Source organism: Carcharhinus amblyrhynchos, chromosome 11, assembly GCF_965287045.1.
Source record: "Carcharhinus amblyrhynchos chromosome 11, sCarAmb.v2.hapA, whole genome shotgun sequence".
Classification (NCBI taxonomy): Eukaryota; Metazoa; Chordata; class Chondrichthyes; order Carcharhiniformes; family Carcharhinidae; genus Carcharhinus; species Carcharhinus amblyrhynchos.
This window is the reverse complement of record NC_137334.1, coordinates 45,013,224-45,039,346: the sequence shown is the minus strand read 5'-3', so window position 1 is coordinate 45,039,346 and position 26,123 is coordinate 45,013,224. Positions and strand designations below refer to the sequence as shown.

Sequence of the window (26,123 nt, the reverse complement as noted above, 5' to 3'; positions counted from 1 at the left end):
CGCAAAATTGTGGTAAAGTCGGGCGTGAGGCCTTTAATGCGATCTGCACCTGAGTCCATGCAGATCGCCACTTTACCGAGACCCGTGAATGGCAGGGATCTGTTCCACACCCAAATCGTGCGCAACAACAATTTAAATGCATTTAATGAACTGCCCTCCCAACTCTATCAGCATTTCCCCCTTTACAACCACGTTTATCAATCCGGAACCGTGCTTTTAGAGACCTACTAAATAAAAGTCTGAGTCGAGTGCTCCAGCCTCTGAAGAGTGTGTTCAGTGTTCCCAACGGCTCTCTGACTCAGATCAGTGGTGAGAGTGGGGGTGAAGGCGGGTCGGATCATTCTCTGGTTGGAGGGGTGAGGAGGGGGGTGAGGTCAGATCATTGTCTGGTTGTTGGGGGGGGGGGGGGGGGGGGAGGAGGAGGAGGAGGAGGAGGAGGAGGTGGAGGAGGAGGTGCATCTCTGGTGGGGGTGAGGGCTGATCATTGTCTGATGGTGGGGAGAGGGCTGATCATTGTCTGGTGATGGGGGGGAGGGCTAATCATTGTCTGGTGATGGGGGGGAGGGCTAATCATTGTCTGGTGGCGGGGGGAGGGCTAATCATTGTCTGGTGGTGGGGGGAGGGCTAATCATTGTCTGGTGGTGGGAGGGTGGAGGCAGGTTAGGTTCTTTTGGAGGGGAAGGGCAGTGAGGCCAGACCATTCTTTGGGGGGGGGGGGGAAATCACATGGACCTCTGGTGGGGGCGCAGATGGATCTCTGGTGGGGGAGGGGTGGGAAGGTCTGCTGCCACTCTGTGGGCAATCGATGGGAAGGGGGGCAGGGGTGGCAATCAATCAGTCTGGGTAGCAGGGGGTGGATAAGGGGGGCAGTGATATGTGTGCCCCTTATCCACCCACTACCCAGACCGACAGCCACCCTTCCCCCTCACTCCCCCCACCAATCGCCTGCAGAGGCAGCAGACCCTGCCCCCCGCACCAGAGGTTCATTTGCCCCACCCCCCAAGATACATCTTACCCACCTATTCCAACCCTCCCCGCCCCCCTCCGAGATATACCTGCTTTTCGCTCCCAGGCCACTTTCTCTGCTGTCTGCGGCTCGGGAGCAATCTGACACGGGGGCGCTTTACCAATTTTTTTCTAACTGCACATGCACAGTTCAGAGCTCCAATCATTTCAGTCGTGCTAAGCCCTGCCCACAGCGCAAATCAGACTGGAGATGACTGAGAGCATATGGGGGCAACAGAAAGTGGATTACTAAGTTGGATCCGTACTACGCCCAGAATCGGCACTTAGAATGAAAATGGTAAAATCAGGCCCTATGGGTGCAGGTGGGGGATGGTGGGAAGTTCCCTCACAAACGAGGTGCAATTTCCTTCCTCCTTTCCGGACCCGAGCCCACCATGTTGGTTTCAAAGTGTTTCAGGCTGATGTGGGCTCCCTGTATGCTGATTGGAAATCATAATAGGCATCATGTCATCTTTGGTTCTTTTGCCAGTCACTTAGTCGGCATTCTTGGGATCTTGACCATTCTGCTAACGGGAATAGTTTCTCCCAAAGTATTCTGTCAAGGACCCTCAATTTTGAGCATTTCTGACAAATTTCCTCTCAATCTTCTCCTCTCTTAGGACAAAAGCCACATCCAATCTATTCACGGAACTGAAGTCTCTTGTTCTTGAAAACATTCTTGTAAATCACTAAGGTCTTCACATCATTTCTAAGTGAGCTATCCAGAATTAGAAGCAATCGTCCAGTTGAAGCTAAACCATTATGTTCTTAACTTTTTACCCAATGCTTTTATTTATGAAATACAGGATCCCCTACACTTTATTAGCTGTTTTCTCTACCTGCTTTGCCACTCAATGTTACGTACTTAGTCACTGAAAAATGGTGTACACTGTTTCTAGCTGGTGCAGGCAGTGAGCTGAGCTTCATTTGCCACCCAGCCTATAAAGAACTATTGCACTTGTGCAAGCTTCTGATGCTGTGCACGCACAATTGTAACAGCAAGGGTCTAAGAGACAGAGAGAGAGATTCTGTCAGGCCCCTGCTGCTGTAGGCAAACTCACAAACCCTTCTCACTGTTCCCCTACTGCATGCACGGGTAGGCCGTAGCCGATGGCTATCTCCACAATGCATGGACCACCTGCACTGCCCTCCTTCCGAATGCGTTGGCAGAGTTTGCAGCAGCCACCCCCCTTCCCTGATCTGATCGCATCTACAGTGTGCAACAGCTCCCCCCTCGCTGATTGGACCACCCCTTCAGGCCCACCCCGCAGGCCCCGTGTGGGCAATGCCAGGCTGCCTGCTGACACTGACCAAGTTCCAAGCTGGCAATGCCAAGGTGGCATTACCAGGCTGGCACTGCCCAAGGGGCACCCACCCTTGCTCTCGGCCTCCCTGGGGGACCTCAAAGGCCTCCAGTTCTTCTGGTGAGGCCAAGACTGTTTCCCCATTCTTGAGGAGGTATGTTCCTCGCTGACGAGAACCTGTCCCAGCAAAACCACAAAGGGAAGTCAGCCCGGACAGTCGAGCGCCAGGGTCACTAAACAGATGCAAATAAGCATTTAAATAAATTATTCTGCCCCATGCTCTCGTAAAATTGCGAGAGCCAAGAAATCAGGCTCGATCCTAAGTGACCAAAAAACTGTCTGTCTCAGCCTTAAGTATACTTAACAATGGAATACCCACAACTTTTGGGGTAGAGAATTCCAAATACTTATAACCCATTGAGGGAAGAAATTTGTCCTCATCTCAGTACTAAACAATTGGTCCTTTATACACCTTTCACTGTCTACTGTGTCAAGCCCTTTCAGAATCTTTTATACTTCAAAGAGACCACCTCTCATTCTTCTAAATTCCAGGCAGTATAAATGCAATTCACACAATCTGTTATCATAGGACAACCCTCCCTTCCCAGAAAACAATGTAGTGAACCTTTGCTGTACCTCCTCCAATGCAAGCCCAGCAAGAAAAAGACATTTCAAAATTTTCAAATCCCAGTCAAGAGTAACACTGGCACCAGTAATACTGGAGTTGAATTTAAGGCACACAAGTTTAATTCAGACAACTTTTACTACTACCCTTCATTTCCAAATTTTACTGGTCTGTTCTTTTAATATATTGTTCTTAAGTACGAAGACCAAAACTGCACACACTTCTCTAAATGTGTTCTCTCCAAAGCCCTACAGAATTGTAGCAAGACTTATTTATTTTTGAACTATTAATCACTTACTGTACTTGAATGCTAACTTTCTATGTTCCTTGTACAAGACACCCAAGTTCCAATGAACATCAACATTTACAAGTTTCATACATTTTACAGATTATTCTGATTTTCCATTCTTATGACCAAAGTGAATAACTTCATTATTCAAGGCTGAATTAGGTAGATTTTTGATCTACAAGGGAGTCTAGAGTTATGGTGGATAGGCAAGAAAATGGAAGTTGATGCCAAGATCAGTTTAGCCATGAAGAGGGCTGTCTCGAGAGGACATATGTCCTGCTTCTCTTCCTATCTTATGTTCTAGGCCTGCCAGCAAAGTTGAATCTCATAGAATAAAAGAGACAATGGCAACCTAATTACAGAGTTAACTGAGTGACACAGAACAGACAGGAATGGTGAACAGTTGTTTTTTTCCATATCAGAGGAAGCCATGCAACAGGATTTTCCACTGCTGCCTCATAGTGCCAGGGATCCGGATTCAATTCTAGCCATGGGTCACTGTGGAGTCTGCACATTCTTCTCATGTCTGTGTGGGTTTCCTCTGGGTGCTCCAGTTTCCTCCCACAGTCCAAGATGTGCAGATTAGGTTGGCTGGTCATGCTAAATTGACCCTAGTGCTAGGGGGACTAGCAGGGTAAATATGTGACATTACAGGAATAGGGCCTTGGTGGGACTGTGCTCGGTGTAGAATGGCCTCCTTCTAGGGGGCCGCATGGTGGCACAATGGTTAGCACTGCTGCCTCACAGTGTCAGGGACCTGAGTTTGATTCCAGTCTCAGGTCACTGTGCAAACTCCACACAGACATTCTCCCTGTACCCGCGTGGGTTTCCTCTGGGTGCTCTGGTTTCCTTCCACAGTCCAAAGATGTGCAGGCTAGGTTGACTGGCCATGCTAAATTGATCCTAGTGTAAGGGTACTAGCAGGATAAATATGTGGGGCAAAGGAATAAGATCTGGGATTGCAGTCAATGCAGACTTGATGAGCCGAATGGTCTCCTTCTGCACTGTAGGGATTCTATGATTCTATGAGACGTTACCAGGCTGACTGCTTTTCTTGATTTATGTTGATGACTTACCCTTGCATGAACAGAGCATAATGTCAAAATTTTCAGATGACACAAAACGTGAACTGCAAGGAGGATACTAATAGGCTTCAAAATGACAGACAGGCTGGTGGAATGGGCATGTGGTAGATGAAATCTAATGCAAAGAAGGGTGAAGTAATCCTTTGATAGGAAGAGCAAGGGGGAGTCATTTGAAATAAAGGATACATTTCCAAAGGCAGGGAACAGTGAGAATGTGGGGTATATGGGAGGTAAATATCCAGGGGTATCAGACTGTTCGGAGGGACTGACAGGAAGGTAAGGGAGGTAAGGTAAGGATGACATCAGGGCAGTAGTGAGAGATGTTACAGCTTCTACGGAAAAAAAGGTTGAATCCATTTGGGTGGAAATTAGAAATAGTAAGGAGAAAAAGTCATTGATTGGCGTAGTCTATAGGCCACCAAATAATGACATCATAGTGGGGTGAGAAATAAACAAAAAATAACTGATGCATGTCAAAAGATACAGTAATTATCATGGGGGATTTTAATCTACATATCAATTGGTCAAACCAGATTGGTCAAGGCAGCTTCGAGGAGAAGTTCATAGAATGTATCCACTATAGGCTCCTTGAACAATATGTAATAGAACCTACAAGAGGCCAAGCCATCCTAGATCTGGCTCTGTGTAATGACAGTAAGAAATCTCACAATACCAGGTTAAAGTTCAACAGGTTTATTTGGTAGCAAAAACCACTAGCTTTCAGAGTGATTGGGAGTTCTGTTCACAACCAGGGCATATAAAGACACAAACTCAATTTACAAAATAGTGATTGGAATGCGAGTCTTTACAAGTAATCAAGTCTTAAAAGGTACAGACAATGAGTGGAGAGAGCGTTAAATGGAGAGAGGGTTAAGCACAGGTTAAAGAGATGTGTATTGTCTCCGTGACGGTGACCACGACACCACACAACCCTGCCACAGCAACCTCTGCAAGACATGCCGTATCATCGACACGGATGCCATCATCTCACGTGAGAATACCATCCACCTGGTACATGGTACATACTCTTGCAACTCAGCCAATGTTGTGTACCTGATACACTGCAGAAAAGGTTGTCCTGAGGCATGGTACATTGGGGAGACCATGCAGATGCTACGACAACAGATGAATGAACACCGCTCAACAATCACCAGACAAGAGTGTTCTCTCCCTGTTGGGAAACACTTCAGCGGTCGTGGGCATTCGGCCTCTGGTCTTCAAGTAAGTGTTCTCCAAGGCAGCCTTCACGACACACAACAGTGCAGAATCGCTGAGCAGAGGCTGATAGCCAAGTTCTGCACACACGAAGACAGCCTCAAAACGGGATCTTGGGTTCATGTCACAATACCTGTAATCCCACGACTTGCCTGTGCTTACACAATCCCACTAACTGTCCTGACTGGAGACAATACACATCTCTTTAACCTGTGCTTAACCCTCTCTCCATTTACACTGTCTGTATCTTTAAGACCTGATTACTTGTAAAGACTCACATTCCAACCATTATTTTGTAAACTGACTTTGTGGCTTTATATGCCCTGTTTGAGAACTGAACTCCCACTCACCTAGTGAAAGGGCAGCACTCCAAAAGTTAGTGGCTTGTGCTACCAAATAAACCTGTTGGACTTTAACCCGGTGTTGTGAGACTTCTTACAGTGTTTACCCCAGTCCAACGCCAGCATCCCCACATGCTGTGTAATGAGACAGGAATAATTAATGATCTTACAGTTAAGGATTCTCTCAGAAGAAGCAATCACAGTATGGTTGAATTTAAAATACCGATGGAGCGTGAGAAGGTAAAATACAATACCATTGTCTTGTGATTAAACAAAGGAGACTATAAAGGGATGAGGGAGGTGTTGGCTAAGGTAGACTTGGAGCAAAAACTTTATGGTGAAATAATTGAGAAACAGTGGAGGACTTTCAAAGTGATCTTTCACAGTGTTCAACAAAAGTAGACACCAGTGATAAGGAAGGACTGTAAAAAAAGAGATAATCAGCCATGGATATCTAAGGAAATAAAGAAATTGAAAGACAATGCATACAAAGTGGCAAAAATTAGTGGGAACCTAGGGATTGGGAAATCTTTAAAGGTCAACAGAAAACTATGAAAATAGCTATAAAGAGAAGTAAGATGGATTATGAAAATAAATTAGCTCAGAGTATATAATCAGATAGCAAAAATTTCTACAAATATATAAAACAAAAAAGTGGTTAAAGTAAACATTGATCCTTTAGAGGATGAGAAGGGGAATGTAATAACTGGAAATGAGAAAATGGCTGAGGCACTGAATAAGTATTTTGTGTCAGACTTCACAGTGGAAGATAATGTGCCAAAAATTGATGACAGGAAGGCTATGGCAGGTGAGGACCTAGAAACTATCATTATCACAAAAAAGGTAGTGTTGGGCAAGTTAATGGGGCTAAAGGTAAACAACTCTCCTGGTCCTGATGGAATGCACCCCAGGGTACTAAAAGAGATGGCGGGAGAAATAACAAATGCACTAGTGGTAATTTACCAAAATTCACTGATTCTGGGATGGTTCCCACAGATTGGAAAACAGCAAATGTGACACCACTGTTTAAGAAAGGAGGCAGACAAAAGGCAGATAACTATAGGCCAGTTAGCTTAACTTTTTGTAGTAGGGAAAATGCTTGAATCTATCATCAAGGAAGAAATAGTGAGACATCTGGATATAAACTATCCCATTGGTAAGATACAGCATGGGCTCATGAAGGGAAAGTCACGTTTGACTAATTTGGTGGAATTCTTTGAGAACATTACATCTGCTATGGACAATGGGGACCCTGTAGATGTGGTGTATCTGGATTTCCAGAAGGCATTCGACAAGTTGCCGCACCAAAGACTGCTACGTAAGATAAAGGTGCATGGTGTTACGAGTAATGTATTAGCATGGATAGAAGTTTGGTTAACTAATAGAAAGCAAAGAGCGGGGGTAAATGGGTGTTTTTCTGACTGGCAATCAGTGACTAGTGGTGTGCCTCAGGGATCAGTGTTGGCACTGCAATTGTTTACGATTTACATAGATGATTTGGAGTTGGGGACCAAGTGTAGTGTGTCAAAATTCGCACTAAGATGAGTGGCACAACAAAGTGTGCAGAGGATGCTGGAAGTCTGCAAAGGGATATAAATAGTCTAAGTGAGTGAGCGAGGGTCTGGCAGTTGGAGTACAATGTTGATAACAATGACATCATCCATTTTGGTAGGATTAACTGCAAAATGGACTATTATTTGGATGGAAAAAAACTGCAGCATGCAGAGGGACTTGGGTGTCTTTGTGCAAGAATCACAAGGAATTGGTTTGCAGGTGCAGCAGGTAATTAAAAAAGCCAATGGAATTTTGTCCTTCATTGCTAGAGGGACAGAATTTAAAAACAGCAACTGTATAAGGTGCTGGTGAGGCCACACAGATTACTGTGTACAGTTTTGGTCTCCTTACTTGAGAAAGGATAAACTGGCACTGGAGGGGGTTGCAGAGGAGATCCACTAGGTTGATTCCACAGTTGAGGGGGTTGGCTTATGAGGAGAAACTGAGTAGACTGGGGCTATACTCATTGGAATTCCAAAGAATAAGGGGAGATCTTATAGAAGTATATAAGATCATGAAGGGAATAGATAAGATAGAAGGGAAGTTGTTTCCACTAGAACTAGGGGGCATGGCCTCAAATTAAGGGGAAGCAGATTTAGGACTGGGTTGAGGAAGAACTTCTTCACACAAAAGGTTGTGAATCTGTGGAATTCCCTGCCCAGTGAAGCAGTTGAGGCTATCTCAGTGAATGTTTTTAAGGCAAGGATAAATAAATTTTTGAATAGTCAAGGAATTAAGGGTTATGGTGAGCGGGCAGGTAAGTGGAGCTGAGTCCACGAAAAGATCTGCCATGATCTTATTGAATGGCAGAGCAGGCTTGTGGGGCCAGATGGCCTACTCCTGCTCTTCTTATGTTCTTTTTTGTACATAAATGATTCCCATCCAGGAAGGTCAGTAATCTCATTTATATATAATTAGCAGCCTTCCCCACCACATCATCCCCCTACATTTAGAAGTCCCCCCTCTTGCTGATGTCACATCACATCAGTGAGGTTTTCAACTGCGTTTTAAAAGAGAAGGGAACCTGGTGGGGGCACAAAAGTAAGTATTGCCCATGGGGGGGGGGGGGGGGGGGGGGGGTCCAGTTCTCCTTGTGCATGTGGGGGTTGTGGTTCCACTTGGGCGGGTAAGGAGGTTCCCCCATGCCCTTGGATGGAGGGGTTCTCCATGGAAGGTTCCTGTTTTAATACTGGAGTTCAAAAACAGCCTATCCCAAACTTCGGATTCCCAACTAAAGGTTAATTCCAGCCCCACTCCACTACTGTGAAGGCATGGGACACACCTCCAGACCTTTTCTGCCATTTATCTAGAGAGAAATGCCAGTTGTACAGCCTGCGAGCTGCATGTGGGTTTCCTGGCCTTAGCCAGCACTCCGTATAGAGAATGTAAAGTTCCACCAGTTAACTCTGTTTTTGTCTCCACTGATGCTGCCAGACCTACTGAGTATTTCCTGTTTTTATTTCAGGTTTCCAGCATCTGCAATATTTTAATTTGTATAAGGTTGAAAGGAGATTTGCTACAAAAGTTCAAAATCGTAAGGGGTTCAGAAAGATCAAATAGGGAGAAATTGGTTCCACTGATGGAAGGATCAAGAACTGACTTGAGGTGATTAGCAAAAAAAAAGCAAAATCAACATCAAGAAAATACTTTTTACCCAGCGATTGGTTAGGATTTAGAATTCCAGGCCTCAGAAAGTGAAGGAAATTTAATTCTGGTTTACAAAAGAAAATTAGCTATTCACCTTAGGGAGAACACAGGAAAATATGATGGAATGGGACTAGCTAACAAGAGAGATAGAAATAACTTGATGGGTCAGGTTATCTCATTCTGTGGTATTAGCATTCTATGATTCCATGATTTAGTACAATTTGTGATTTGTCTAATTTGCAAGAGCTTCTAAATCCAAATCATGGATATAAGTTGCAAACATGAGACAGAAACCTAGAATACAAATTTTCATTGCTTTGTTTTAATACCTCTTTCAGCAAAAGCACTTTGTACACATGAGTCCTTGTAGCAGATTATTCACTTGAGTGAACTAACTCTGAGCAGAATTCCTTCCACTACAGCTCCCATGTTTTACAGATCATTTCAGTGAATTAAGAAGTTACCATCTTGAGTTACAATCCATAGCTCGAAATAGTTTTAAACAAACAGCTGACCCTATTTTTTCTGCTTCACTTATCATTTTAATCTGCACAACAGTTTCCAACAGTATGGCTGACTGAAAGCTGCTGGAACACAAATATTCCAGTCAGCATACTTCAATAGAACATCACTACTGATTGGTCAGTCCTTATTAAGCAGCAACGTTGAAAACTACTGTGTTGCATTAAAATGGAAGAATATGATGAGACAAATGTGAAAAGAGAATAATCCACATAAACAATTCATCTTGGGAATTAAAAAGTCTACTCAATTATACAGCCTCCACATACTAAAGCAGAAGATGAGTCTGATCATGAGAATTAGGAGCAGAAGTAGGCAATTTAGCCCCTCGAGCCTACTCCGCCGTTTAACATGATCATGGCTGATCGTATCTCGGCCTCAACTCCACTTTCCTGCCTGTTCACCATAGCCCTTCAAACCCTTACTAATTAAAAATCTATCCACCTCTTCCTAAATTTACTTAAAGTCCCAGTACTCACATTCTTGGGTAGTGAATTTCACAGATTCACGACCCTTTAAGAGAAGCAATTTCTCCTCATCTTTTAAATGAGGAGAAATTACTTCTCTTACTACTACGGGGCAGCACAGTGGCACAGTGGATGACACTGATGCCTCACAGCACCAGGGACCTGGGTTCAATTCCAGCCTTGAGTCACTATCTGTGCGGAGTCTGCACATTCTCCCCGTGTCTAAGTGGGTTTCCTCCAGGTGCTCCGGTTCCCTTCCACAAGCCAAACATGTGTGGGTTAAGTTGACTGGCCGTGCTAAATTGACCCTAGTGTCTGGAGGATTAGCAGGGTAAATATGTGGGGTTATAGGAATAGGGCCTGGGTGGGATTATAGTCAGTGTAGACTCAATGGACCAGATAACTCTGAAATCTGCCAGCCCTTGTCCTAAAACTAGTAGTTGAGTATTGTCTAATTTCAAGAAGAAATTAGATATTGCTCTTGGGGCGAAAGGGATCAAGGCATATGGGGGAGAAGGGAGATCAGGATAGAACAAAGAAAATTACAGCAGAGGAACAGGCCCTTCAGCCCTCCAAGCCTGCACCGACCATGCTGCCCAGCTTAAATAAAACCCTTCTGGGGACCATATCCCTCTATTCCCATCTCATTCGTGTACTTGTCAAGACGCCCCTTAAAAGTCACTACCGTATCCGCTTCCACTACCACCCTGGCAACGAGTTCCAGACACCCACTACTCTCTGTGTAAAAAAATCTGTCTCATACATCTCTTTTAAACCTTGTCCGTCGCACCTTAAACCTAAGCCCCCTAGTAATTGACTCTTCCACCCTGGGAAAAAGCTTCTGACTATCCACTCTGTCCACGTCTCTCATAATCTTGTAGACTTCTATCAGATCTCCCCTCAACCTCCATCGCTCCAGTGAGAACAAACCAAGTTTCTCCAACCTCTCTTCATAGCAAACGCCCTCCATACCAGGCAACGTCCTGATAAATCTTTTCTGTATCCTCTCCAAAGCCTTCACATCCTTCTGATAGTGTGGTGACCAGAATTGAACACTATACTCCAAGTGCGGCTTAACTAAGATTCTATAAAGCGGCAACATACTTGCCAATTTTTAAACTCAATACCCCAGCCGATGAAGGCAAGCATGCCATATGGCTTCTTGACTACCTTCTCCACTTGCACTGCCACTTTCTGTGACCTGAGTATCTGTACACCCAGATCCCTTTGCCTATCAATACACTTAAGGGTTCTGCCATTCACTATATTTTTCTTATCTGTATTAGACCTTCCAAAATGCATTACCTCACATTTGTCCTGATTAAACTCCACCAGCCATCTCTCCTCCCAAGTCTCCAATTGATCTATATCCTGCTGCATCCTCTGGTCTTTATTGCTATCCGCAAATCCACCAACCTTTGTGTTGTCCACAAACTTACTAATCAATCCAGTTACATTTTCCTCCAAATCATTTACAAACAGCAAAGATCCCAGCACTGATCCTTGAGGAACACCACTTGTCACAGTCCTCCATTCAGAAACGTATCCTTCCACTGCTACCGTTTGTCTTCTTTAACCAAGCCAGTTTTGTATCCACCTTGCCAGCTCACCTCTGATCCCATGCGACTTCACCTTCTGTACTAGTCTGCCATGAGGGAACTTGTCAAAGGCCTTACTGAAGTCCATGTAGACAACATCCACTGCCCTACCCTCATCAATCATCTTTGCCACTTCCTTGTAAAACTCCATCAAATTCATGAGGCACGACCTCCCCTTCACAAATTCATGTTGCCTCTCACTAATACGTCCACTTATTTCGGAGCACTGCTCCTTCATCAGGTGAGTTAATCCTTTCCCAGATTCATCATCCACCAAGTCCTTCTCTTTGGTGAAAACTGATGCAAAGTACTCATTTAATACCTTGCTCCCATTTCCATACCATGTCCTCCATACCAGGCAACATCCTGATAAATCTTTTCTATGTCCTCTCCAAAGCCTTCATATCCTTCTGATAGTGTGGTGACCAGAATTGAACACTATATTCCAAGTGCGGCTTAACTAAGGTTCTATAAAGCGGCAACATACTTGCCAATTTTTAAACTCAATACCCCGGCCGATGAAGGCAAGCATTCATAAGACATTCATAAGAAATAGGAGCAGGAGTAGGCCAACTAGCCCTTCGAGCCTGCCCCGCCATTCAATAAGTTCATGGCTGATCTGTCGCACATTCCCGCCCTCTCCCCATAACCCTTAATCCCCTCGCTTATCAAAAACCCGTCAACCCGCGTCTTAAAAATATTTAGTGAGGTAGCCTCCACCACTTCAACGGGCAGAGAATTCCAGAGATTCACCACCCTTTGAGTGAAGAAGTTCCTCCTCAACTCCGTTTTAAACCGCTCCCCCCTTTATCTTGAGGCTGTGCCCCCTAGTCCTACTACCCCTTCTGAGCGGGAAGAGTCTCTCCACCTCTATCCTATCCATCCCATTCATCATCTTATACGTCTCAATGAGATCTCCCCTCATTCTTCTAAACTCTAATGAGTACAAGCCTAATTTATTCAGCCTCTCCTCATAGCTCAACCCCCTCAACTCTGGCATCAGCCTAGTAAACCTCCTCTGCACTCCCTCCAAGGCCAAAATATCCTTGCGTAAGTACGGCGCCCAAAACTGCACACAGTACTCCAGCTGCGGCCTCACCAATGCCCTATACTGCCGCAGCAAGACCTCCCTACTTTTATATTCAATCCCCGTCGCGATGAAAGCCAGCATCCCATTCGCCTTCCTGACCACATGCTGCACCTGCAAGCTGCGTTTTTGCGACTCATGCACAAGGACCCCGAGGTCCCTCTGCACCGTCGCCTGCTGCAGTTTTTCTCCACGTAAGTAATAATCCTTCCTACCATTATTCCTACCAAAGTGGACCACCTCGCACCTGCCAACATTAAATTCCATTTGCCATTTCCTGGCCCATTCGCCCAGCCTATCTAGATCCTTCTGCAGACTCTCACCACCCTCCGCACAATTTGCCTTTCCACCAATTTTGGTGTCATCAGCAAATTTCGACACCATACACTCGGTTCCCTCCTCCAGATCATCTATATAAATGGTAAATAGCTGAGGCCCCAGCACCGACCCCTGAGGCACTCCACTAGTCACCATCCGCCAATCCGAATAGCACCCATTGACCCCCACTCTCTGCCTCCTATTTGACAACCAGTCCTCTATCCACGCTAACACCCTACCCCCAACTCCATGCCCCCTTAACCTTCTGCAATAACCTCTTGTGAGGTACCTTGTCAAACGCCTTCTGAAAATCAAGAAAGACCACATCCACCGGCTCTCCTCTATCCACCGCCCTAGACACATCCTCATAGAACTCCAGTAAATTTGTCAGACATGACTTCCCTTTAACGAAACTGTGCTGCGTCTGCTCTATCAAGCAGTTCCCCTCAAGATGCCTCGCTATTTCCTCCTTGATGACGGATTCTAACATTTTACCTACAATAGACGTTAAACTAACAGGCCTATAATTCCCCGCTTTTTGCCTGGCACCCTTCTTAAACAATGGTGTAACATTAGCCGTTTTCCAATCTTCCGGCACTTCCCCGGAATCCAGCGACGTCTGGAAAATAACCACCAAGGCATCCACTATCACCTCCGCCATTTCTTTCAGGACCCTCGGATGCATTCCATCCGGTCCTGGGGACTTGTCCACAATCAGCCCCTCCAGTCTGTCAAGCACCACCTCTCTAGTAACAGTAATGTCATCGAGACCCTCCAGTCCTACCACCTTTCCATCTCTAACATCCGGCAAATTATTCACGTCCTCCTCCGTGAAGACCGAAACAAAAAAGTTATTCAAGACCTCAGCCATTTCCCCATCCCCTACCACTAAGTCCCCCTTCTCATCCTCTAAGGGACCAACGTTCACCCTTGCCAGCCTCTTCCTTTTTATATATTTATAAAAACTCTTGCTATCCTTTTTTATATTAAGCGCTAGCCCAGCTTCATAGTTTCTCCTACCCTTCTTTATCAACTACCTTCTCCACTTGCACTGCCACTTTGTGACCCAAGTATCTGTACACCCAGATCCCTTTGCCTATCAATACACTTAAGGGTTCTGCCATTTACTATATATTTCTTATCTGTATTAAACCTTCCAAAATGCATTACCTCACATTTGTCCTGATTAAACTCCATCTCCACACACAGATTCTCTCCCTTGTTCTTGTGTGGGCCAACCCTCTCCTGGCTACCCTCTTGTTCTTTATATATGTGTAAAAAGCCTTGGGATTTTCCTTAATCCCGCTGGCCAATGTTTTTTCATGACCCTTTTAGTTCTTCTTACTCCTTGCTTAAGTTTCTTTCTATTTTCGTTGTATTCCACATTTGCTTCCTATGTTCCCAGCCTCCTAGCTTTGACAATTACTTCTTTTTTCTCTTTGACTAAGCTCACAATATCTCTCGTTATCCAAGGTTCCCAAACCTTGCCATACTTATCCTTCATAGAAATGTGCCAGTCCTGAATCCCTATCAACTTACACTTGAAAGCCTCCCACATGCCAGATGTTGACTTGCCCTCAAACATCTGCCCCCAGTCTACATTCTTCCGTTCCTGCCTAATATTGTTGTAATTAGCCTTCCCCCAGTTTAGCCCCTTAACTTGAAGACTACACTTATTTTTATCCATCAGTACCTTAAATTTTACTGAACTGTGGTCACTGTTCCCGAACTGCTCCCTTATTGAAACATCGACCACCTGGCTGAGCTCATTCCCCAATACCATGTCCAGAATAGCCCCTTCCCTAGTTGGACTATCTACATACTGTTTCAGGAAGCCCTCCTGGATGCTTCTTTTAAACTCTACCCCATCCACACCTCTAGTGCTAGGGACGTGGATGGGGCAGAGCTTGTAAGGAGCATCCAGGTGGGCTTCAAGTGAGTCCCAGTCAATATAGAGGAAATTAAAATCTCCCACCACAACAACCCTGTTACTTATACACTTTGCCAAAATCTGCCTACATATCAGTTCCTCAATCTCCCACTGGCAGTTGGGTGGCCTATAGTAAACCCCCAACATTATGACTACTACACGTTTCCTATTCCTGAGCTCTACCCATACTGCCTCGCTGTATGTGCCCTCCGAGATGTTCTCCTGGAATACAGCTGTGATATTCTCCTTAACCAGTAGTGTAACTCCCCCACCCCTTTTACATCCCCCTCTACCCTGCCCGAAACATCGGTATCCTGGAATGTTAAGTTGCCAATCCTGTCCTTCCCTTAACCAAGTCTCTGTAATGGCAACAACATCATAGTTCCTAGTACTAATCCAAGTTCTAAGTTCATCTGCCTTACCTGTTACTCTTCTCGCATTGAAACAAATGCACTTCAGTCCAACAGACTCTGATTAGCAATCCCACCCTGCCCACCGTTTCTCTGAGTTTTACTGGCCCTATTCTCTAGTTCCTCTTCAGCTAATTCACCTTTGCTTTGGGTCCCACCCCCCGCCAAACTAAATCCTCCCATGTGACATTAGCAAACCTCCCAGCCAGAACATTTTGTCAGTTTAGTTGCAACCTATCCTTCTTGTACAGGTCCCATCTGCCCCAGAAGAGACTCCAATGGTCCAGATATCTGAAACCCTCCCCCTACACCAGTAGTTTAGCCACATGTTGAGCTGCACTATCTGCCTATTCCTAGCCTCACTAGCACATGGCATTGGGAGTAATCCTGAGATTACAACCCTAGAAGTCCGGCTTTTTAACTTTCTACCTAACTCCCTAAACTGCTGCTGCAGGACCTCATCACTCTTCCTGCCTATGTCATTAGTACCAATATGTACCACAGCCATAAGACCATAAGAACATAAGAAGTAGGAGCAGGAGTAGGCCATCTAGCCCTTCCAGCCTGCTCCGCCATTCAATAAGATCATGGCTGATCTGAAGTGGCTCAGTTCCACTTCCCCACTTTCTCCCCATAACCCTTAATTCCCTTGCCTACCAAAAACCTATCTATCCATGTCTTAAATATATTTAGCGAGGTAGCCTCCACCACTTCAACGGGCAGAGAATTCCAGAGATTCACCACCCTTTGAGTGAAGAAGTTCCTCCTCAACTCCGTTCTAAACTGCCTCCCCCTTATCTTGAGGCTGTGCCCTCTAGTCCTGTTGTCCTTTCTGAGCAGGAAGAATCTCTCTACCTCTACCCTATCTATCCCCTTCATCATCTTATACATCTCTATAAGATCCCCCCTCATCCTTCTAAACTCCAACGAGTACAGACCCAGTCTATTTAGTCTCTCTTCATAGTCCAAACCCCTCATCTCCGGTATCAGCCTAGTGAACCTCCTCTGCACTCCCTCCAAGGCCAAAATATCCTTGCGCAAGTGCAGCGATCAAAACTGCACATGGTACTCCAGCTGCGGCCTCACCAATGCCCTGTACAGTCACAGCAAGACCTCCCTGCTTTTATATTCTATCCCCCTCGCTGTAAAGGCCAGCATACCATTCACCTTTTTGATCACCTGCTGCACTTGCAGACTGGGTTTTTGCGACTCATGCACAAGGACCCCCAGGTCCCTCTACACCGTAGCATGCTGCAGCTTTTCGCCCTTTAAATAGTAATCCCTCCTACTATTACTCCTGCCAAAGTGGATAACCTCACACTTGCTAACATTGTACTCCATCTGCCAGGTCCTCGCTCACCCTATCTAGATCCCTCTGCAGGCTTTCCACACCCTCCGCACAATTTGCTTTTCCACTCATCTTTGTGTCATCAGCAAATTTCGTCACCCTACACTCAGCCCCCTCCTCCAGATCATCTATATAAATGGTAAATAGCTGAGGCCCCAGCACCGATCCCTGAGGCACTCCACTAGTTACCAACCGCCAATCAGAATAGCACCCACTGATACCTACTCTCTGCCTCCTATTAGACAACCAATCCTCTATCCACGCTAACACCTAACTCCATGCCCCCTAACCTTCTGAAGCAACCTTTTGTGCGGCACCTTATCAAACACCTTTTGAAAATCAAGAAACATTACATCCACCAGTTCCCCTCTGTCTACCGCACTAGTCACATCCTCATAGAATTCCAATAAATTTGAATAAATTTATTTTTCAGCCTCTGGCTGTTCACCCTCTCTCTTCAGAATGTTTTCTGTCCATTCAGAGGTATTGAATTTGATGATCAACCATGATCATAATTAATGGCAGAGCAGACTCAAAGGGTCAAATGGCCTGCTCCTGCATCTAGTTTATACGTAACAAGGATCTCTTGTTCTGGATTGCCCTACAAAAGGAAACATCGTTTCCATGTCTATTTTGTCAATCCCCCTTATTATCTTGGATGCATCTTAATTAGATCTCTTATTCTTCTAAACTAAAGGGAGTATATGCCTAAATTGACTGATCTCTCTTCGTAAGACAAATCCCTCACCTTTGGAATTAATCTAATGAACCTCCTCTAAATTGCCTCCAATCCAACTACATCCCTCCTCAAGTAAGGGGACCAAAACTGTACACAATATTCTAAGTGTGGTCTCACTAGCACTTTGTACAGTAGCAGCAACACGTCATTACTTTTTTATTCTATTCTTTAGCAATAAATGCCAAGATTCTATTTGCCTTTCTTATTACCTGCTGTAACTGCATACTAGTTTTCCACAATTCAAGCACAAGGATATCTTTCTGCTCTGAAGCACTCCAAAGTTTTTCTTCATTCAGATAATAATTTGCCTTTGTATTTTTCCTACAAAATGGATAACCTCACACTTATCCATGTTAAACTCCATCTGCCAAATTTTGTACAATTCATTTAACCCATATCCATTTGCAAATTTCTTATTTCATTATCACAACTTACTATCCCACTGATTTTAGTGTCAACTGCAAATCTGGTTATGGCACCTACTTTTTCTGCACCCAAGTCAATAACATAGATTGTAAATAGTTAGGGCCTGAGCACCAAACCCTTTGGCACCCCACTAGCCACATCTTGCTAACCCAGGAAAGAGTCATTTATCCTGACTCTGCCTTCTGTTGGTTAGCCAAGCTAATAAACTACCCCTAGTCCTTTGTGAACTAACCTTGTATATTACCCTTTTCTGTGGCACCTTATCGAATGCTGCCTGGAAGTCCAGATATACCACATCTACAGGATCACTATTACCAACATTGCATGTAATATCTTCAAACTCAAGCTAATTGGGCAAGAATGATTTACCCTTCATAAAACCATGCAGTATCTGATGGATTGCATTTTGACTTTCTAAATGTTCTGCTCTTACTTCCCTTATAATGGATTGTAACAATTTCCTAATGGCAGATGTTAAACTAATTGGCCTATGGTTTCCTACATTTTGCTTCCCTCCCATTTTAAATAAATACATGAAATTAGCATTTTTCCAATCCACTGGACTTGTTCCTGCATCCAGGGAATTTTGAAATATTATAAACAATGGATTCACTACCTCCAACTCCACTTCCTTTAAGGCCCTAGGACATAGGCCATCGGACCCTGGGGAAGTGTCTGCTTTCAATCCCAATAGTTTGCTCAGTATGCTTTCTTTAGTGATGATAATATTCTAAGTTCCTGCCTTCCCATAATCTCTGCATTTTCTTACTATTGGGATGGTACTCATGTCATCCACCGTGAAAACCGAGGCAAAATATTTAGTGTCTCAGTCATTTCTGTGCTCCCCACCTCATCTTCCAAGGGATCAATATTCACTTTAGCTCCTCTCTTCCTCATTTTATATTATAGAAGCTTTTGCTATCAGTTTTTATATTTTGCGCTAGTTTTCTTTCATAATTTACCATTGTTCTTTTTATTAATTTTTTAGTGACCCTTCATTGATCTTTAAAAGCTTCCCAATTTTCCAGTGTGCCACTGGCCTTTGCAATACAGTACGCCTTAGCTTTCGTCTGTATGTTATCCTTAATGTCCTTGCTAAGCCATGGAAGTCTTTCCCCCCTCTTGCCACCTTTCCTCCTCTCTGGAATATATTTTAGTTGGGGGGACTTGAATATCTTAATACTTGAATACCTTAAATATCTGCCACTGTTCATCAACTGTCCTACCTTTCAATCTTCCTGCCCACTTCACTAGGGCCGCTCTGCCCTCATGCCTCTGTTATTTCCTTTGTTTAACTCCAGAATGCTAGTGTGGAACTCCAGTTTCTCACCTCAAACTGAATTTGAAATTCTAGCATACTATCATCACTCATCCCTAGAGGATTTGTAACAATGACATCATTTATTAGCCCTACCTCATTACATAATAACGAATCTAGAATAGCCTGCCCCTTGGTTGGTTCCACAACATATTATTAATAGGATCAAACAGTGCAGAAGTGGTATTTTGGCCCATCAAGTCCATACTGACACATTAGAAACACCTGAACTCCCATCTAATCTCATCTACCTTAGGATGGCCCATTGGTCACCTCCTCAAAAAATTCAATCAAATTTGTCTGGCATTACCTCCCTCTGGCGAAGCCATGCTGACTATCCCAGATCAAGTTTTGCCTCTCCAAGTGGTGATAGATGCTCCAAAACAATCTCTAATATATTCAATTCAGTCTCCCTTGAGTCTACCGTTGCCAATTTGATATACTACACAAAATTGAAGCTTAGGTAATCAAACAATTCTTGGGGATGTTTATTTCTTGTAATACAGACTGTACATTATACTGCATATGGAACAGGAAGAAAAACAGATGAACTGAGTAACAGGGCCCAATTTTACCATTGCATCGCACCCATGTTCGGCAGGAAAACTTGGTAAGATTAGGTGCAAGGCAATTAGCGTGATCCACGCTCACTTTACCAAGGCCCAAAAATGGCTGTGATCCTGAACTATGCTCAAAATGCATGCATTTAAATTGAATTAATGGGATGCCCACCCAACTTTACCAGCATTTCCCCCGTACCATCGCATTCGCCCGTCTAGATTCAGCATGAAACAGGTATGCTTGGCAAGAGAATGTTTTGGGCACTTCAGCTTCTGAAGAGGTAAGTTCAGAGCTTCCAACGGCTCTCTGACTCAATCAGTAATGAGTGGGCAGAGGGAGGTGGGCTAGATCATTCCCTGGTGAAGGGTGGGGCAGAAGGAAGGCCCGATCACACCCCACTAACGGACAGGCGAATGCAATGGTACAGGGGAAAATTCTGTGGTGGTGGTGGAATCATTCTCTGATTGCGGGGGAGGAGCCAGATGGTTTTCCGTGGGAGGGACAGCTTCTACTCTGAGGGCAATCAGTGGGAGTGAAGGAGGGCAGAGAGTTGCAATCGATCTGGGTAAGGGCAGTGGTGGACAGATAAGGGAGAACAATTCTGTTGTGGGGATGGGGCAATGTCTGTGGGCCATCGCTCCCAGCCACTTCATCTGCTTCTTGCAACCCGGGAGCGATGTGACAGGGGCGCATTGTTCAAATTTTTTTTTCACTGCACATACACAGTTCAAAGCTCTGATACAGCAATTCGGGCACGATAAGCCCTGCCTACAGTGCAATTCAGACTCACGATTCTTTTTTTCAGGCTAAGTGCAATATGGGGGTGCCTGAGAACAGTTTCCCATGTCGGATCTGAATTGCGCCCAGATTCAGCACTTAAAATCAAAATGGTAAAATCAAGCCTATAGAGTCATAACGGCTTACAGCATGGAAACAGACCCTTTGGCCCAACTTGTCTATGTTGCCCAGTTTTAGCCTCTGAGCTAGTTCCAATTGTCCACATTTAGCCCATATCTCTCTATGCCAATCTTACCCATGTAACTGTCTTAATGCTTTTTAGAAGACAAAATTGTACCTGCCTCTGCCAGCTCGTTCCAGACACTCACCACCGTCCGAGTGAAAAAAATTGCCCCTTTGGACTCTTGCATCTCTCCTCTCTCACCTTAAACCTATGCCCTGTAGTTTTAAACTCCTCTAACTTTGGGAAAAGAGTTAGGGAATGGTAAGATGGAAAAAACACCAACTTTGAGAAAAGAAAACATTATGTTGCTAATCATAGTTTGTTCAGAGAAGGTAACTCAGAAAATCATCATACGGCAACATCACACAAATGACACAAGCATAGTCCTCTTTCAAACAAAATTAACTGCAAATTTGGTTGACTAGTATACTCACAAATTTTAAACGTCAATCATTTTTTTAAATCCTGAGAAACCATTTAGAATTTCAATAATTAATCACTGCTAACATATTTGTCACACAAAGCAACTGCATATGTATATCCAGAACAGGTATTCATATATTTACCATCTGAAGAATCTTTCTTTTTGAATACAAATTTAGTGCCACATCCGAGATGATAAATCTTTTTAACAACCCAAGGTATTTGACCTCACGAAGCACAGATGAAAGCTGAGTAAAAATGATTACAATATGATTCAGGAATGGAAGCATTTCTTACATAATATGAAATATTCAAGTTGTAACCATGGTTGATGTTACCATTTTAAACCCCCAAAAACGAGAAAAATATCTTACCTCAGGGCTAAAATTCACAAAGTATAAACCAGATTCTCTGTTCCATTTGAGAAACGGCTGATTCAACTTTTCCTGACAAAGAACATCTAGACTTTCTGTCCACAACGTATAGATTTCTTCATCATAGTGATCAAGCAAGGTTAACATTTCATCACATTTTTGGAGAACCAAGTTTGTTTCCTTTGTCTGTAGGCTTCTAGAACAATGTCAAATATACAAGAGTTATTTTTAAAATTATAATTATAACTATAATTTGAAAAATATTTTGTATGAAACAAGTTCTCTAGTTAAAGCTATAGTTACAGATGATTAACATGTCTGAATTGACTCCTCTGACTTAAGATTCTTTCATGAAGCTCTTGGGACCACTTCAGGTTGCCAGCTATCATTGGCATATTCTTATGCACTACTACATAATTCCTCTTCACCTGCAGAAAGTAAGTATCAGATATGTAATCACCGAAACAATTAAACTGACACAAGATCAAATGTCTGTTCAAACGTTTTTATTAATTGAAAATTTTCAGACTGAAAAAAATTAGAATTTCTCAACAAAGTTTAAGTCAGTTTTTCTGAATTGCAAATGCAGCAATTTTTAATCAATCAATCCCTCAGTATTTTCCTGTTTGACAGAGTGGCCAACAGCTATGATCTCTAGAGGTTAACTATTTGGAAAGGCATTTGAAGAGTTGAGGGCAAACAGAAAGTTCAGCTGATTGAGAGGAGGGCTGAGAACTTTATGAGGCTTTTTATTAAGTTGCCAGCAGTGCTCAGGTCTCTCCAAGCAGGAGTGGTGCCATTGCAACCACTTCATGGACTCTGATGCCTCCACTAATGGAATTCTTGCTACGATGGCTACCACTGCCCTCTGACTGAAAATGCCTGCATGGCACCATGAATACTTTGGTTGTCGACCCCTCAACAGTACCCATAATAAAAGTTCTGCCTATGGCTCCATCCATGGGATTCACAGAATGGACCTTCTGGAGGCAGCTTCTTAATTGAAAGATCATTGCTGGCATCCTTCTGCATCTGCTTCCAGGTTCTCAATGCCAAATTGAGGCCTCCACTGGAATCACAATTCACCCAGGAAAATTGGGGAGGTCAAACACTTTTATCCTTCGCTCTTAGATTAAATTTTTAGGCAGCAAAAGATTGGATTTAAATAGGAGTTAAAACATCAATTTAAACAAACTACAAAAACAATTTAAAAATATGTAGGGTGCAAATTACAGCTCCCATTTTTAGGAGCATGCATGGCACTGGGAATGGGAGAACCATGAGGGAATCCAAATCAGTTTGTATACTGGTGATATTTCCCTGATTGATTGCCCCACTCCCACCTGTGATGCAACGGATATTCTGACTTTAAAAGTTGGGAACTCAGTTTGCATACATTTAAAGGTCATTATCAGGCCTTTATGCCTCATAATCCTCCTTCTCACTACACATTAAATTGTCTATTCACATTGGCATGCCCTCATGCTGACCTGAATCATGACAAGTTACCTATGATGTGCACCTGGCAGGCAGAACTTGTTGGGCGTGGATAAGTGAGCACGATCCCCAAAGGGAATAGGGTCATGCCCTTAGCACTTACCAAACAGTACCCTGGCACTGTCCCCAAGCACTACTCAGTATCCTGGAACTTCCACTTACAATGCTGGTGAGACAGGCTCAATCAGAGCCCACCCCACAAGCATTATGTTGTGGGGCCTGTTCCTTACATTTTTTTGTCCATCAGTTTAAAAATATGGTGGAAAAACCCACTACTCCACTGGCAGGCTACTCTCCTCAGTTTCAAACTGAGTTGGCACATGCCAAGAAACAGCAAAATTCCATCCACAGAATTTTTTCACAATGGAGAAATTTGACATTCTACAAACATAAAATTAGTTTTTCAGTGGCAGGGAGTATGTTCCACGGAAATTACGAAGTAACCATTAAAAACAGTTACAGTTCTTTGAAAGTGTAGCTTCTTCAGAAGTTTTTAAACAGAGAAACTAACAGCAAGAATTGGAAGCTTTTACGAATTCAGGAACCGCTTAGGGACTGCATCTTAAGCAGTAGTATTCAACAAGAATCAGTACTGTGAGCAACTGCTATTCACTACTTAAAGAGTTTCTACTTTGGAGTTAGAAATATAAGTTCAAAATATGCAGACAACATTAAATTGGAGTTTATGCAGAGGACTGTGAAAAAATGCACAAAGAAAGAGAGATATCACTAAAAGTAGCAAGGTAGGGTAATGAGGCCATAAAAATAGACTGAGGTAGAATTGAAAAGCAAAAGTTATGGTCAGAGCACACAGAGTACTGAGAATAATAAGTCTTCATACTACAGTATGAAAGGTGGAGACATAGTGATATTGATACCCTGAAGAGTACTGCTCTCTTTCCAACAGGATTTCTGTATGTCTCCCCCCACCCTGCCCCCCAAACCCCCCAACCCTCTCTCCCCCCACCCCTCACCCCCTCCTGTCTGATATATCTCAGCTGGCTCAATAAATATTCTGCATTGGACTGAAAATGCCATGAATATTATAAAATCTCAAAGAAACATGTGTCTGGATGAAGATTGATAACCATTTTGATTCAATACCTCTTCCACTGCTGCTGCCAGATCTGAAAACTGACTTTGCTTTCTAATGATGTCACTGAGGGGCAGCAAGTAGATGAGAAATAGGAGGGGAGCACAGAGGAGATAGTGTGGAAGCAATAAGAGAAGCAATTGAATGTGATTTTCTGGCTATGAGTGAATAAATATAGATACAGTCAAATGCAAAAACAGGATGACAGTGGAGAGTAATTAAAGGTGTGCGTCCTCCCACCCCATCTGAATTCAAAGATTGCTTCCTCTTGGCATAGCATCACATTCTGTAGAAATTAATGGTTCTTAAACTGAAGTAGAAGTTGGCACAGAGAAATGAATTTTGAGCAAAGGTGGACAAGAAGATCTATGATACACATCAATCATGACCTAAATGAATGACGAAACAGCCTGTTCCCGTTTCCTCCTAACACATTATTCCTATCATATGCCAAGTGTAAAACTTAAAGTTCTCAGCTTGGGTCTGAAGATAGACCAGTGTTCCTCGCAATGGGATCATCACAATATTTTTCATTCAAGATACAGTGCTACCTTAAAGTGACAGCAACTTAAAACATAAAAACATGCATCGTGCTGCAGGTTATTTTTTGCTCAAGCAATGCAAAGCTAACCCCACTGCCTCTTGCCTCACTCAGAAATATACCATCATTTATTAATAGAAGTAATATTTCTAAAATTTACCATTAGTAAAAATGAAAATGTTACTTCACCTTGGTTTGATTATCAAACATTTGTTTGCAGCTGTCGAGTTCTGTCTCAAACATTGAGAGTAGCTTGGCATAATTCACAGCAAAAATGTTGGCAATGACTGGTCTCTCTTGTAATGCACCAAATATTGACAAAAGCTGACAGAGAAAATATTTTTAATTCCAAGTCATTACTGTATTACTGACAACTAACAGAAAACTGAGCATTTTTTAAGTTGCAACCTTATTATCTCCTACACCATCTCCCCAGTCTTAAGGCAAACCGTGGTCCTACATTCACACAGGAGTTAAAGGAATATTATGCGTCAATCTTAATATCCTGTTTGGCCTACGCATGAATAACATGGAATTGGAAGTTTTATTAATTGGGATTTACAATTCAAGCAAATTACTAAATGCCTCATTACAAGAAGTGATCAGAAGAAGCAAAAGCCCTGCTCTCAAAGGGGAGGAAGTGCTGGTTCAGTTACACAGAGCCTTGGTCAGACCCCATTAGAGTATTACATTCTGTTTTAAAAATTATATCTTCTCAAAGTTATATTGGCCTTGGACAGAATACAGTGCATATTCACCATAATTATACCAGGGTTTAAAGGGTTAAATCAAGTTAACACACATAAACCTGGTCTGTATTCCCTCATGTTTAAAAGACTGAGAAGTGTCTATTATATTAATGATAAAGGGGTTTAATACAGTAGATATATAGAAACCATTTCCCCTAGTAGGAGAACCCAGTCATGATGTGGAGATGCCAGCGTTGGACTGGGGTAAACACAGTAGGAAGTCTCACGTTAAAGTTTAGGGGCCAGGTTAAAGTCCAACAGGTTTATTTGGTAACAAATGCCACTAGCTTTTGGAACGCTGCTCATTCATCAGGTCAGTGGGGAATTCTGATCACAAACAGTGCATATTAAGGCACACACACACACACGTTACAGAATACTGATTAGAATGCAAGTCTTTACAGCTGGTCAAGTCTTAAAGGTGCAGACAATGTGAGTGGAAATAGCATTAAGAATAGGTTAAAGAGATGTGTATTGTCTCCAGACAGGACAGTAAGTGAGATGTTGCAAACCTAGGGAAGTCATGGGGGTTACAGATAGTGTGACATGAATCCAAGATCCCGGTTGAGGCCGTCCTCATGCGTGTGGAACTTGGCCATCAGTCTCTGCTCAGCAACTCTGCGTTGTCGTGTGCCGTGAAAGCCGCCTTGGAGAACGCTTACCTGAAGATCAGAGGCCGAATGCCCGTGGCTGCTA

At 43.4% G+C, this 26,123-nt stretch overlaps 1 protein-coding gene across 1 annotated transcript in view; it reads right to left on the bottom strand.

Moving 5' to 3' along the window:
* Positions 1 to 26,123, bottom strand: part of dnah9l (dynein, axonemal, heavy polypeptide 9 like) — a 443,144-nt gene that overhangs the window by 393,379 nt on the left and 23,642 nt on the right. Inside the window, exons 8-12 of the mRNA XM_080198977.1 lie at positions 24,868 to 25,002; positions 24,019 to 24,024; positions 21,851 to 21,975; positions 21,548 to 21,743; positions 21,317 to 21,421 (exon numbers count right to left, since the gene is read on the bottom strand). Coding sequence (XP_080055103.1) covers positions 21,317 to 21,421; positions 21,548 to 21,743; positions 21,851 to 21,975; positions 24,019 to 24,024; positions 24,868 to 25,002 — 567 coding nt within the window. The remainder of the gene's footprint in view (positions 1 to 21,316; positions 21,422 to 21,547; positions 21,744 to 21,850; positions 21,976 to 24,018; positions 24,025 to 24,867; positions 25,003 to 26,123) is intronic.